Consider the following 15227-nt stretch of genomic DNA (forward strand, 5'->3'; position numbering starts at 1 on the left):
GAAACGTCGATTTTCCTGCTCCTCGGATACTGCCTGACCTGCTGTGCTTTTCCAGCACCACTCTGATCTAAACTCTGGTTTCCAGCATCTGTAGTCTTCACTTTTGCCAAGAAGCAAAACTAGATAGGTGGTAATGGACTATGAGTAGTTGAAAATGAGTTGACTATGCTGAAAGCAACTCATTTCTTTAAAGGCTTTTGAATTCAATGTCAGGTTTAACAATTTCAGAGTATAAACACTTCCTTCCTTGTCTATTACCTACCTCCCACAACCCAGGCCTGTCATGAAATGGGTTACTCTCAGCATAAAAAGCCTATTTTCAACTTTTCATTGTCACCCATCCAGCTTTTCTTCTTCCCTGGCTTATTCCAAAGGATCCCTTTGTCTGCCTACCCCCTTTTTCACTCTCCATTTGGGCTCTATGTACACCAGTCCACTCACTCCTTTCCCCCCACCCATCCAATCCTCACCACCAATGCTCCTGTTGCCCACACCACCCAAACCAACTGTCTAAATACCAGCTTTCCCTCACTACTTCCAAAGTAATGTCACAGGACTCAAAATGTTAACTCTGTTTTCTCTCCACAGATACTGCCAGACCTGCTGAGTTTCTCCAACAATTTCTGTTTTTGTTTCTTTCAACTCTCCAGCATTCCCAGCTCTTTGATTCATTTTAGTGTTGTGTTTGTAGCTGGTTTGACAGCAACATGGGTGAAGACCTCAAACCCAATGAAAGGGAGGAAAAACAGGAAAGATAACTGGGAAAGTTAGATTACTTTTAAAAAATAATTTGGTATGAGCCAAAACACAATAAACTAATGTACCTCCCTATGTACACATCTGATGAGTTGAGTTATTTCCCTGATGCCTTCCCCATATGTCTTAGAAGTGATCTTTCAATTTTAACAATTCGATTCTTCTGCACCTCATCATATTTCTAAGATCCTAGTTTATGTCCATGCCATCCCTTGCTCTCTCCAAACCTCTGAGTTCTTGCCTCTGCTCTCCCTGAGTCTCACCGACGTGGAGATCAATTTCAACATGCAAGTGTCAGAGTTAGAAATGTGTGACCTGCTTAGACTCAAACAGATCAGCTGCAAAGAGTGAATGTTGCTCATTGGACTTCTATATTTAAGACTGAGTTGTGGCACAATGATAGTGGCCCTACCTCAAACCTGGAGGATCTGGGTTCAAACCTCACTTACTGTGGAGGTGTGTCATAACAAGTTGATGTAAAAGAAACAGAAATTTTATTGTTAATTACATGCTGATTGAGTGTTTTGTTAATTTGATGGTAAGTTTATTTTCTTTTAAAGAAAGGACTATATTCTTCCCTCCTAGGGTTTGGCCTCTGCACAGGGAAAGGGTCATTAATGGACAAGTGAAAACTGATGGTTGAACTAACATATAAAGTTCATAAATTCTTGAAAGACTTTTGCTGCCTAATTCCAGTAAGAATATTGGTTTATCACTTACTGGTAGAAAAAATTTCAAAGATTCTTGATAGAGGTTTAACCAGAGCAATGTCATCAATAAAAACAGATCTGAGGAGACTAAACCAAAGGCTGAATTGGGTATTTTCAGTTCATCTTTCTGAGCAAAGGTGAAGAGAGGGATTTGCAGAATGTGGAACCAAAGTTAATGGAGGCATGGTCATCAAGTAGTGAGATAAATAAAAAATTTGATGCACCAGGTGTGCAGGTTAGGTGAATTAACCATGTGGCTCAGTGATCAGCACTGCTGCCTCACTGCTGCCTCCCAGGTTCAATTCCAGCCTTGGGCAACTGTCTGTGTGAAGTTTGCACATTCTCCCCGTGTCTGCGTTGGCTTCTTCCGGGTGCTCCGGTTTCCCCCCACCATCCAAAGATGTGCAAGCCAGGTAAATTGGACATGCTAAATTGCCCATAGTGCTGGGTGCATTAGTCAGAGGGAAATGATTCTGGGTGGATTACTCTTCGGTGTGGACGTGTTGGGCTGGAGGGCCTGTTTCCACACTGTGGGGAATCTAATCTAATTTGTCCATAGTGTTCAGGGATGTATAAGTTAGGTGCATTCGTCTGGGGTAAATGTAGACTAATAATGGAATGGGTCTGGGTGGGTTACTCTTCGGACGGTTGGTGTGGACCTGATGGGGCCATAGGGCGTGTTTCTACACTGTAGGGATTCTATTAAGAAGATTGAGTCAAAGAAATGGACAGGTTCTCACTGGGTGCTCAGTGTGGTGGCAGTCAAGAAGGTTTCAGGGATATGGAGGGCCAGAGTTTTGAGGATTCAAGCACAACTACATGGATTTAAAATTGAAGCACTCGGGCACAACCAACTAACACAGGTCAGTGAGGAAGTTATGGAGGATGGAGGTGTGAAGGTCAATCAAAGGGAATTGTGAATAGTTGAACATGGATGTGACAGATGAATAAGTGATTATTTTGATGTCTTATTGGCTAAGGAAAGGACAGAGGTGAACAATATTACAAAAAATGAAAGAATTAAAATCAATTTCAAAAATCAGGGATATAACCTGGGACACTAGCCAGAAAGAGGGCCAGCAGCAAGGCAATGGAGTATCTGCCATAAGTCAAAGAAACCGAGGGAAGTTCTCCCAATTGTAATTGGCAGCATTATGTCTCATTCAAGGCTGGATATAAAGACAAGTTGCCTTAGAGCAAAGGTAGTGGAAGTATTGCTCAAATGGAATTTTATCTCAAATAAATGAATTATTTTTTTGAGGTAATGCATGACCTGAGCAAAAGAGCACCCCACTGGACTCCTGCCTCGAGCACCACTTCCCAGCTATAGAACTCTCCCTTTGATCTACTGTTAACGCTTGAACAATTTACATTGCAGCCATTTTTGTGTGCAGGTTTCCTTTAAGGTACAGCCTGCCTTTAGGAAGACCAGATCAGAAATTGTTGAAACCGCACATAGGAAGGGTCAATGGATGTTAACTCTGATTTCCCTTTACAGATGCTGCCAGACATGATGCTTTTCATGCAGTTTCTGACTTTGTTTTTGATTTACTGATCCACAGTTCTTTCAGTTTTATTTAAGAAGATCAGGTTGTCCCTACCACCAAGTCTACAAATGACATGGCCAAATGCTGCTGCATGTGGAGGCTCCAGGTTGGTTTGGAGCTACAGACACTGCACACAAACATTGCCATCATTCAGATGGGATTTGTGTACCAAAATTGCATGTTGCACAACTCAATCCAAATGAGTGCAGGCTGGTTGCAAATCATGAACTCCCACACTCGTCTAAAATAGTGCTATCCAATTCCTAGAATTGATATATTGGCCCAAATTTAAGTTAGATGCATGGCCTGATTCCTCAATATAAAAAAATGCATAATTTTGAAGGGGTTCATAAATTTGATATCAAACAAATTTCTCGGAGGTATTTATTAACTCTGACAATACTTAAGAAGCAGAATTACAAGATACCCTGTTCCACATCACATATTCCCAAATGTAGAAATATACACCATTAGAATTTTCTGACTTTGATAACGGCACACACTTCTATTTTCGTTGGGTAAAGAAAAAACATTTGTAAACCACAACGTGCAGAAAAAAAAATCATTAGTCTTTAGGTTAAATTATGAGTATTTTTTGAGTGCAAAATTAATAACGAGAATCATCATTATAAAGCCTTCCTGCAGAAACATAGTCTTAAGTCCTTTTTGATGCATTACAGCATTAAAAAAGCTTATGGTAAATAATGTTTGTACAAATAGCTAATGAGATTCAGTGGCAGGTCAGTTTTAATTTTACTGGCTTTCTGATTAATTTCCAGAGGCCACGTCAGCTGTATTACATACCCATGGGAGTGCCAACTCCATAAGCTTTGGAATCTATGAGGCCTCCAATCTGTGTCAAGTTGCAGTTTCTCTGCGTGACAAACTCAATGGTCGTTGACTCCATTAGCAAGGCATAATCTGTGGTTAAGACACGCTGGATTCCTTCTTCATTATTTTTGACAAGCGCAGTCTGTTGTCTGCTACTCATGAAGGCCCACATCTTTTCGTAGGTTGATATTTTGGATTTCTGCAATGAAGCATAAGAGATGTGCATGGAGAAGGGAAGAAAGAAAAACACGGATGAATGATTTTCTGACTGGAAAATAAAACTTGCTGCAGTGGTCCTGGGAAAAGAAGGCAACAAAGGAACTGAATAAGATACCTTTCAAATTGTAAATTTAAAAAAAAATGTTAATAGCTACAGCAGCTGTTGGCTGTAAAAAAAAAGCCTGAAAGGATGGTCAGGTTAATACCAGCGCACAAACAATCACAACTTCTTCACAAAATGTTCCTTTTCTACAGCTGACAGCAGTTTTCATGGTTCATGGAACACAAATAGAAAACCAAAGGAATGGATTTCAAACCCACAAGTGGAGCTACACACTGGAAAGGAAATGGAAATTCAATGATGAGCTTGGGAAATGTTCTGTGGCAGATTCTTTCAAACTTTTCACCTCAGAGCTATACAGGAGAGTGGATTGGAGCATTGTAAACACCACATACACATGAGTGACTGCCATTTATTTTGATTTCACAGGCAGAAGTGTTTCGGATGGCAGGCTTTGCTCTTGTCCCCTGAGTGCAGCAGCTCCAAAGTCACTTAATGTTCCTCCTGGAGAGGCTGGCACAGTGGTTTGAAAATGGCAGCCATGGCAAGGACTGGAATGGTGGGTGACAGGCAGTGGCCCCCGTTCTAAATCTTGGAGTCCAGGATCAGCTAAATACAGGGGCACCTCACAGCAGCAAGGGGAGGTTAACCCCAGGGGTGGGGGGTGGGGTGAGGGCTCTGGCAGACGGGGTGAAGGAGGGGAGGTGCAGGCTGGTGCCTTAATTGGGAAAGTAGGGCATGTAGGAGGGGAAGAGGGGTCAGGAGCACCTGCAAGGGTCAAAACTTGGGACCTCGTAGGGGAGGGGATGCCAGAAAGGGGGTGTTTAAGGGAGGTGCCTCTAATAGTGAAATGGCCACCCACCTGAACTGTCCTGGATAGAGTTGCAAACACCAATCCTTTGCATTGGTATCAGTCTATGTTACTGTTGGGGAAAGATGCCCACATAAACTTTTCAGCAGAAGAAAGGCTCAATGATAGAAGATGGGCTTAATTAACAGTAAAGGTTTACAACTAGTTACTTTACAACTAAAGCTAGTTACTTTACAACTAAAATCCATGATTGTGTCTTTTGGGAAATCAGATTCAACCTCAGAGTTAGTCCACATGACTGCTTCTGAAGCATTCAGTAAACACAACAAGCTGACCTTGGAGGCTGTACAACACGCCTTGTACCATTGGTCAGCTTGTCCCAGAGGCAGATCTTTATAACCTAATGTCTCAGAGTTTATTTTGAGGTGCCAATTAAACCTTTCATGTGCCAACTGCTTGATTCAACAAGGTCAACCGAGGAGAGGAAGCTGCAGGGCTTCATCGCTGGCCCTGAATTCTACCCCCAGTCTTCCTTCCCCATTCCACCCCCACCACCCTCCAACACCGCTCGCCACCCAATTTAATATTGCACACAGGTCAGGAGTGAGCAGGAAGGCCAACTAGGGAATGTCATCTTTGCTCTGACTCACACCTTCCTGCAAAATCATCCACAGGGGATCAATAAAATTCTGCCTGATTGTTCCTATTTAAAATTTAGAAACATATAACAAAGTGAATCTTTGCATTGATTATTTTACCTACGAAATGAAAACAGACTTCATTTCGTGTAACATATTTATTAAAATAGATTTGATGTGAAACAAAACACATCACCTAATTTTTATTTCTTTTTAATATTTTATGTAACTATTTGGTTCATTCTCATTGATTGATGATTCTAGAGCTTAAACATGCTAATTTACATCAGTTTTGAATGAAATGATGCCAGCCTTGGCTCAGTGGTAAAATCCTCATCTCAGAGCTTGAAGTCTGTCGGCTCAAAGTTTCCTCCAGACACTGGTTTAGGTCAGAATTCAGATGACACCAGGCTATAATCCAACACATTTATTTGAAATTGCATGCTTTTGGAGACTGGATTAGTGGTGCTGGAAGAGCACAGCAGTTCAGGTAGCATCCAAGTAGCTTTGAAATCGACGTTTCGGGCAAAAGCCCTTCATCAGGAGAGTCAGCCCTTCACCTGATGAAGGGGCAACGCTATGAAAGCTTGTGATTTCAAATAAACCTGTTGGATAACAGCCTGGTCCACCGGAATTCTGATCTTGTCCACCCCAGTCCAAATCTGGCACCTCCACATCATAGAGAATGGTTCACACGTTATCCAGGCAAATGCTGAAGTTCAGTACTGAAGGGACACGGTACTGTTGGAGTGCTTCCTTTTATAGATGGGATGTTAATCAAAATGGGCATGTCAGATGAAAGGGGAGGCTTCAAAGAAATGAGAGAAAATTCTCTAAACTTTCTTCCCCGCATTTATCTGCCATAACCGGGACTACCAAACCATCATCAATACTACCTCAAGTTGCATAGATAGAATTAACGATAGTTGTCTTTTCCCTCAGATGGAGAATTTCAAGGGGGCACATTTTTAAAATGAGAGGAGAGAAGTTTAAAAAAGACACAAGGGGCAAATTCTTTACACAGAGGGTGGTTCGCTTGTGGAATGAACTTCCTGAGGAAGTGGTGGATTTGGCTACAATTACAATGTTTAAAAGACATTTGGATAGGTACATGAATAAGAAAGGTTTGGTGGGCTATCGGCCAGGAGCAGGCAAGTGGGACTAGTTTAGTTTGAGATTATGTTCAGCATGGACTAGCTGGACCAAAGGTTCTGTTGCCATACTGTATGACTTTATGGCTACGTCATTTATCAATGTTATTCTTTGGGATACCGTGTATGTAAATTACTGCTTATCCTTAGTTTAAAGCAGTGACTTCAAGTGTACTTCATTGACATTGGAATCCCAGTGGACCATCCTGAGTTCACAAAATGCAAGAAACAGTCGCTTGGTGGAAAAGAACTGGAATATTGCTAAAAAAGGAGCAATGTCGTTGAAGATTTTTCTTTCCATTGCTGAGAATTAATACATAAATTCAAACACTTTCTTTTATTAATTTGAAAATAAAAGATTTCATATGTATATAGCACGCAGCATATCCCCAGGATATTGCAAAGCACTTGATTATGAATTAATTACTAACAGAATGCTGTCAGTGTTGTTACGCAGGTAACTGCTGTCTGCATATTGGTCGCTGCAAAGTCCCAGAAACACCAATGGGAGAAATGAACAGTTAGTCAACTTTTTCTGGTGCTGTTGATTAAAGGATAAATGTCAGATGGGTAAACCAGGAAAAATACCCAATTATTTTCAAGAATTAATGGAAAACAGTAGTTCAAGTTATATCCTCTTTGTGTCAGTAGTAATCTGGCAGAATGTTGTAGAATACACCTGAATCCAACAAAATCAATGGAAGTAAAAATCATGTCACTTTCATAAATGTACAACCAATCCACTCCTTATGATTATTAACTACACAATAAGCACAGAAATGTAAACTCAGTTGTTCATATCCACGGAAGATATATACAGCTTCTTATTTCTATCCTTGAAGCCAATACAAAGCCATAAAGCCAGAAGACCATAATATTTGGAGCAGAATTAGGCCAGTCGGCCCATCAAGTCTGCTCCACCAATATTTTCTCAAACCCATTCTCTGCCTTGTCCCCATAACCCTTGTTCCCCTTATTAATCAAGAACCTATCTATCGCTGTCTGAAATACACAGAATGACTTGGCCTCCAAAGCCCTCAGTGGCAATCACAATCTGTTCTGCTGAAGATTATCAACTTGAAACACTAACTGCATTTTTCTCTCCATAGATGCAACCAGGTTATCGCCCATTTCATACAAATTTTGGAAAGGTACTGGAATGTATTATCTATATCTATAAAACCAGGGAAATAGGATTAGGCTGAATGGATCTTTTGCTCCCAAACATGCTTTTTTTTGTATCATAAATTATTACGTGTTTCTCAGATTAAGTAAACTATCACTTAGATAATTATGTCCTATTTCAAAGAGAGTCAGTATAAATGTTTTTTGGATAGATCCTGTCTGACTTACTTAGTTAATGTTTTGAGGTATCTGCTATGGTTCTGAGATAACGAGACAAAAATGAAAGAACACAGAACTGGAAGCAAACTTGTGAAGTGGGTTGATAATTTATTGGAAGGTAGCAGACAGGGAGTAGAGATAAATAGAATAATCTCTGATTGATGGGATGTGACAAGTGGTGTTCTCTGGAGATTGGTACTGAAGACTGAGTTTTACGCAACATACATTTGAATGACTTTTATGAAGTTATGAAGAGCTATTTAATCAGGTTTGCAGTTGACATTAAGGTCAAGAAATGATATGCTTTTTGTTTCTTTTTCAGAGGTAAAGTAGATTAGCCTGGAACCTATCTCCACAAGAGTTGCACACACTGCTAAGTTTGCGGGTGTCATTTTGTTGATGTCCTATGCAGCTAAAACAAATATTTGGTGCTTATCTTAATGAGGATCTAAAGCCTAATTGCAGACCGATTCTGTAAACCAGTGACATTGAACACAGTTATCATTAGGTTGGCTAAGTTCAGGATAACAAAGTTTGCCTTGTATTTTACTAGTGGTCATGACAGGGATTCCTCGAGGATCTCATCAAAAAGGTAAGATTCATTTTCTTTAACCTGATTGTGGATTCAGGAGGACTTGGAACCTCAAAATCACTGTCACTCACTGCTCCCAAGCATCAACCCTTGTCCTACTGAGGGGCATAGCTGCAAGAAAATGATGTCAATTTGCCAGTGATCTGCCTGGAAACCCTTTGATTGAATATAAATGAAGGCAGAAAATGAGTGTGGCTGACCCTCAAACCTTACCTGATTTACTGCTGGTTGATGCTACCCATTATCGATACTATCGAAGTCAGGAAGCTATGTAGCTGGGAGGAGAAAGTGCAGTGATTGTAATGAGGTCAGCCAGGTGGACCTCATAGAATAGGTGCTCCCTGAGTGGAGCTGTTAATCTGGTCCTATCAGGGAGCCCTGGCTGACAGCTATAAACAGCAGTGTGTTTGATCACACAGTATTGCCCTTTGATGTGAAGGGCACTGCTCGTCACTGGCCACTTGGGTGTTTCCTTTTTTCCTGGTGGTGGAAATTTGAATAAAGATTCGTGCATCTTGTGTCTTTCACTGTGTCTCACACCTGCACACACACATCATGGGCGCTGGGGGAATAAAATTAAAAAAAGGATAAACAGGAGTGTTGACTGCCTTGCCCCTCTTCCAAGATTACGTTAGAGCCCGAGTGTCTCTGGAGAAGGAGCATGCGGTGTCCACCAACACCCAGGAGTCGTTCAGGGAGAGGTGGGTGCTGCAGGGAGTGGAGTGTATTATTTCCCCCTCCAAATCTATTTTGATTTAATCCCTGCCCTCCCCTTCACTGTTTGATCATACAGCATTGCCCTTTGATGTGAAGGGCAGTGCTTGTCACTGGCCACTCGGGTGTTTTCCTATCTTCCTGGTGGTGGAAACTGAATAAAGATTCGTGCACCTTGTGTCTTTCACTGTGTCTCACACCTACACACACACACCATGGGTGCTGGGGAAAAATAAGCACTACTGCGGAAGTGTGGGGGTAAAAGAAAAATAAATAAACAGGAGTGTTAGAGGTTCTGTTTACTCTGAGAGCTTGTCTGAGGGAGCTGGATCAGTGTCAAAGATTCTCCACATGTAAATAAAGGGTAACTTAGTTATGGGATCCTGGCCTCTATGGAGTTATTTCAGAAATTTATAAAGGGATGCGGACTGATGACCTAAGTAGGAAAATTAGGGCAAAGTGGTATTGATCATTTGGAAGCATGAGGTCATTCACTTTGGATCAGAGAATAATAAATTAGCATATTTTCTTCTAGATGAAAGATGAGATTTGATTAGGATCAATGTGATTTAAGAGTCTGCATGCATACAGACAGTGTTTACCATCTGCACAGCATCAGCTCACCAAGGCTCCTCCAATAGCAATTTACAAATCCATGATCTTTACCACTTAACTGAATGTGAGCAGCATCTACATTGGAGCACCACCATCAGCAAATTGACCTCCAAACCACATGCCATCCTGACCTGGAAATATATCACCATTCCTTCACCATTGCTGGATCACCAGACTGGATTTCCCTTCTTAATAGTACTGTGGACGTACCTACAATACCCTATCCCACCCATGGAGTGCAGCAGTTCAAGGCAAAGATCACCTCCACCTTCTCGAGGGTCACTACAAATGGATAATAAATGCTGCCCTAACTAATGAGGCATACATCTTGCAAATTAATTATAAAAATAAACTGGAATTCACTCCTCCAAAAAGGATGAAGCTGCAGGGCCAAATTCCAAAAGAGGAAATAGTTTCTTTTTATGAACCTTATCATATCCAATTCATAATGGTGTATTACAACTTTTTTTTTAATAAAATCTTTAAAGCCAGCTGAGACTATATTGCATAAATAACTGCTCCCGTTGCTGACCTGCACCCTGTACAAGAAAACATGCAATATACAGAGGTAAATTGCTGACTTTACACTTATTCCGCATCCAAATATAATGTATTAGAAATTGTGATACACTGAGCTGTTGCATATTTGTGCTTACTTTCTCGTGCTGCCTATACTGGGTACTATTCAAGGCTACTGCAGCTGTGCTCAGCTCAATAATGGAGTCTTGCACTATCCCCTCCACAGTGTGTCTCTGTCTGCTACACAGTGAATTAACTTCTTCACTGCAGTGAAATCATGGCAACAAAATAGCAGATTACATTGGAGAAATTAATGAAGATAGCATATTTTTAACACCTTGTATGTCAGAGATTAACTATTTTAATCGACGACACTTTAATCATTTGGGTTAAATTTTCTTCAGTTGGTATTCTGAAGGCAGTTTAAAAAACCTGCATTGTTCAACAATGCATTACTTTTTGAAAAATATAGCTAAGTCACTGTCTTGTCTTTGGAAAATGTCAATGTCTGCCTGTTTGGGGAAAAAAGGGTTCAGCACAAATTGCTGTACAGATCAATTTCGCAAAGAGATGAGTACATGCTCAGTGATTCTTGCAAACAAAGCACTGACTGTTCAATCTGGCTTGGGGAGATAATGCGTATGGATTCACTATAACTACTTCCAGTAGACATCAACAGAATGCTGTTACAGCAGCCAATAAACTGAAGCTCAATTAAGTACAATATCTATAAACTTTTAGAGTCAACAGGACAGAATTTTATTTAAGCCCACTTTGTGAAGTATATGCAACAGCCTAAATAGGCAGAATTTGCATTATAATCCATATAACTTTATTTCAATGGCAGTTTTATACTGCAAGCAAACAACTTCTCAGAATTTTAAGAGTCCTTGTCAGAAAAACAAAGAAAATCATACTTGAGCAGGTGTTACGAGGATCTAAATTTATTTTTTTGTTGTATAATAAACATGTCAGTCTAACAGAAGGATTCATCTTTCTCAAAGATAGTTAGTGTTGCTTTCCTTCTTGCCTTCAAATGTGATCTCAGTTGGTGTATGAGCAAGGAAGATTAGAGCTAATAACAATTCCTGTGTACTGTATTAATATAGTTATGGAAACATGACAAACATAAAGTTTATTGCAGTTCAGGCATATGCAGTATTTATTGTATTTAGTGACAGAAGTAGAGTTTATAGCAAGTCGAACTGAAATAGATTTTATGGCAACTTATTATAAAATAGAGTTTATATCAGTTAATAATGAAGGCAAAGTTTACAGTGACCAACAACAGAAAAACATGAGATTATGGTAGTCAAGAGAAGGATTAATTTTATTACAGTCTGTAATAGAGTTAAGGTTTATCATCACCAATGTCAGTAGTAACTGTTACAATTATCCTAAACAAATTGATGTTCAAAGCAATGTAGAAGTTGATGTTGGTAAAGATCAACAAGGTTCGTCTTCTTCACTTTATTTCCTCTGCTGAATAGGCTGACTCCTGTCAGACTACAATTCAATTCAACCTCATACTGACCATGTTGTTCAAAATGCTCAATTACTCTTTTGAAAAAAATGTATTCATAAGACATTGGCATTGCTGGCATGGTTAGTATTTATTGTCCATCTCTAATTATCCATCTTATTGTCCTTGAAAAGGTTGAGATTATAAATGGTCTCAAAGTTTGCATTATTGGTATCAGACCCTTATTGGTAAAGAAACGGGGCATTCAGGTTTCCATTAAGTCTAAAGTTAAAACCAAAACTGAAAATGAAATAGAAACTTTGGACTTTGGGGAAACTGAGGCTGGTTGAGATTAGATTAAAAGGTGAGATCATCAAGTGCTGCAGCTGGAAAAGGATGAGCGCAAAGCAATGACAAAGGTACAGATGAGTGACAGATGGATCACCCCCATAAGTATCTAAATCACCAATGAAAATTCACTCATGGGGGTGGCCAATCAGACAAAAGTCACCCAAACCAATAGAATGGAAGAAAATGTGGAAGAAATGCTCCTCCAATCACTGGCTGGTTCTCCCCATGCATGCTTCAGGGATGGGTCTACCAGCAGAAAGAGTACAGTAACAGCCTTTGGTTGGAGCCACACAGTGAATGGCTTGGTAAAGAGGTGCCAGCAGTGATAGAATCACAGAGAGTAGGAAGCTGAAGGTGGAGAACCAAGGTCCAGGAGCTAAGATCTGGGAGCAGTGGGAGGTGAAAGAGCTGTGATAGGAGGAAGGGGGAAAAACAGACAGCCTCAAGCCACCCTTGGCTTATGTGGATGAGTTTTTCTGATCAAAGAAGGATGTTTTGTCAGATTCAGAAGTTCTATCTGCTAGATCTGCAGTGAGGCCATCAGCAAGGGGAAGGTAGGGTGTACTGTGCTGAGGGTACTGGGGAAAGAAAAGGAGAATGGGGGACCACTGTAAGGGAGATTTATTGGAAGAAGGACACTTCTAAAGAGGTTGGAGTGGGGTGAAAAAGTTTGCATAAAGGTAGAGAGAGCTTGCAAAGGGGAGAGAACAATTTAAAGCAATCAACAAAGGAATAATCAGCTAACTAGGATCTAAGAGAACTTTAAATTACTGTGTAAATAAAGCATTTTTAATTTCTATTTAATTTTGATCGAGGAATAAAATGGGAAAAGGATTATTCAAACCAATGACTGAGTTGCTGCACTTTTAAAAAGAAGTTCCTGAAACACTGAGTAATAGTTACACTATTGCTTTGTTCAAACATGGTTTAGAGCCAATGGTACCTTGACTGTGTGTGCAAACCAAATTTTGCCCAGAGTCAGATTGCTGATTGGGTTTTCAATTAGGACTCATTCTGAAGACCAGGAGGTATTAGCATAACAACAGCCCTCTGATTAGATCATGGACAGTTTGACAAGAGTGCGTGCGAACAAGACAGAAGCAGGCGGTTTCCAGGTTGCAAGAAATAATATCCTTTTCTTTTTCTCTCTCTGCAGTGAAGTAACCAACAACTGGAAGATAGCTAGCTATTCTCCCTTATCATTTATCATACACTGTTGCCTTTAACTAGAGACTGAATGATTGGACAATTAATGTATCAATCAACCACTGTCTTTAGAGAACTAAAAGGATCTTAAAATAAGGAAATCAAAGTTCAGCAGGAACAAAAGGGATATCTCATTGAACCTGTGAACTGGTGCTCTTAAACTGTATTTCCCCAGTATTTTCCCTACACTCATCATGTCTGTGTCCGTCTGCATGTGAGTGTAGGGATTTAAGAAGGGATAAAGCTTAAGTTAGTAGAGTTTCAAGTCCATATTTTGTATTCCTGTGGTTAAAATTGATTTATTTGTAATTAATAATCGTTTCTTAATAGGTACAGAAATCTGGCCAGTGTTTTCTGTTAACTCCTGTCCATTAGACAGGCAAATTTGGGAACTTTGAATAATTAATTAATTTGTTCACTACTGTGATGACCGTGGGTTTAGTGGGTCTCAAATATCAATGCACTTTCCCACATGGGCTCTAACAACTTAGGGTTATAAATTCCTTGCAAGTGAATGTGGAATCCTGGTTCAAGTCTACATATGTTCAGGAGCTATTATCCTTGAGGAAAAATGTCATTGAGTCTGCTGTGGTAAACACTCTCATTGTTAAATTCCATTCTGAGCTTGAGACCCAAGATACAGTAAATAGGGTTGGAACAGAACCTGAAGCATTAAAACATTCGTGGTGAAATCTAATAGCAACAGAGTGAATCATTGCACAGCTATTGTTGCCCAGGAGTTCAGTCTTATCAACATTGGCATTGCCACCTGATGCAATGCTCAGCAGGCCAGATGAAGGCAAGGTCAAGGAACAAGATATCAGGTATACCGTCTTCTGGAAAGATAGGTCAGGTGAAGTAGTTGGCTTCCCCAACGGAAGCAAGCTAGTTGGCAATCTCAGAGACTCAGATTTAATGAGATAATCAATGCACCGACCAACCCCACCTTCCTGTGGACATCCACTTCAACTCCCCCTCCCACTCCCCCATGACATGTACATTCTGGGCCTCCTCCAGATCTGAAACAACACCACCCGCAAACTGGCAGAGGAACATCTCATCTTCTGCCTCGGGTGCTGACAACCACACAGCCTCAACAGTGAAATCATCAGTTTACAAATCTCTCTACCTAACCCCAGCCCAGGTCCAACCTTCTGACTCACTTCCGCTCTCTTGATCTGACCTACCTGTCCATCTTCCTTCCTACCTATCCGCTCCATACTTCCCACCAACCTTCTCCATTACCTCCTACCTTTGCCCACCTACCTTTCTTTTTGCCCTGCCCCCCATTTATTTCCCAGCCTCCTTCCTCTTCCCCAGTCTTAAAGAAGGGTAATACCCAAAATGTTGACTCTCTTGCTCTTCAGATGCTGCCGGGCCTGCTGTGCCTTCTCCAGCACTATACTTTTATCAACTCTGACTCTCCAACATTCACAGTTTTCACTTAACTCCCACCCTCAGAGACTCTCCTTGCAGGATATATACCTCTTCGGTTCACCCTTGCCCACAACCAGAGCACTCCTCGACACATACATCATAATACTGAATACTATAGGAGTCCAAAGACAAATTGTATACTGATCTCAAACCATCCCTGACCAGATGCTCAATGGGCAACAAGCTAATCCTCCTTGGTTACTTCTAACACCTGAATTGAAATGTACACAGCTCTCTGAGTAATGTAATTGGCAGAGGAAGTC

General features: G+C 40.6%; 1 protein-coding gene across 6 annotated transcripts in view; it reads right to left on the reverse strand.

The window, feature by feature from the left end:
* Positions 1-15227, reverse strand: part of LOC140458462 (glutamate receptor ionotropic, kainate 2) — a 445566-nt gene that overhangs the window by 29101 nt on the left and 401238 nt on the right. For all 6 annotated transcript variants that reach the window (XM_072553089.1, XM_072553097.1, XM_072553104.1 and 3 more), the window contains exon 15: positions 3818-4043. In XM_072553089.1, coding sequence (XP_072409190.1) covers positions 3818-4043 — 226 coding nt within the window. The remainder of the gene's footprint in view (positions 1-3817; positions 4044-15227) is intronic.

This window comes from Chiloscyllium punctatum, chromosome 3 (genome assembly GCF_047496795.1).
Source record: "Chiloscyllium punctatum isolate Juve2018m chromosome 3, sChiPun1.3, whole genome shotgun sequence".
NCBI classification, from domain to species: Eukaryota; Metazoa; Chordata; class Chondrichthyes; order Orectolobiformes; family Hemiscylliidae; genus Chiloscyllium; species Chiloscyllium punctatum.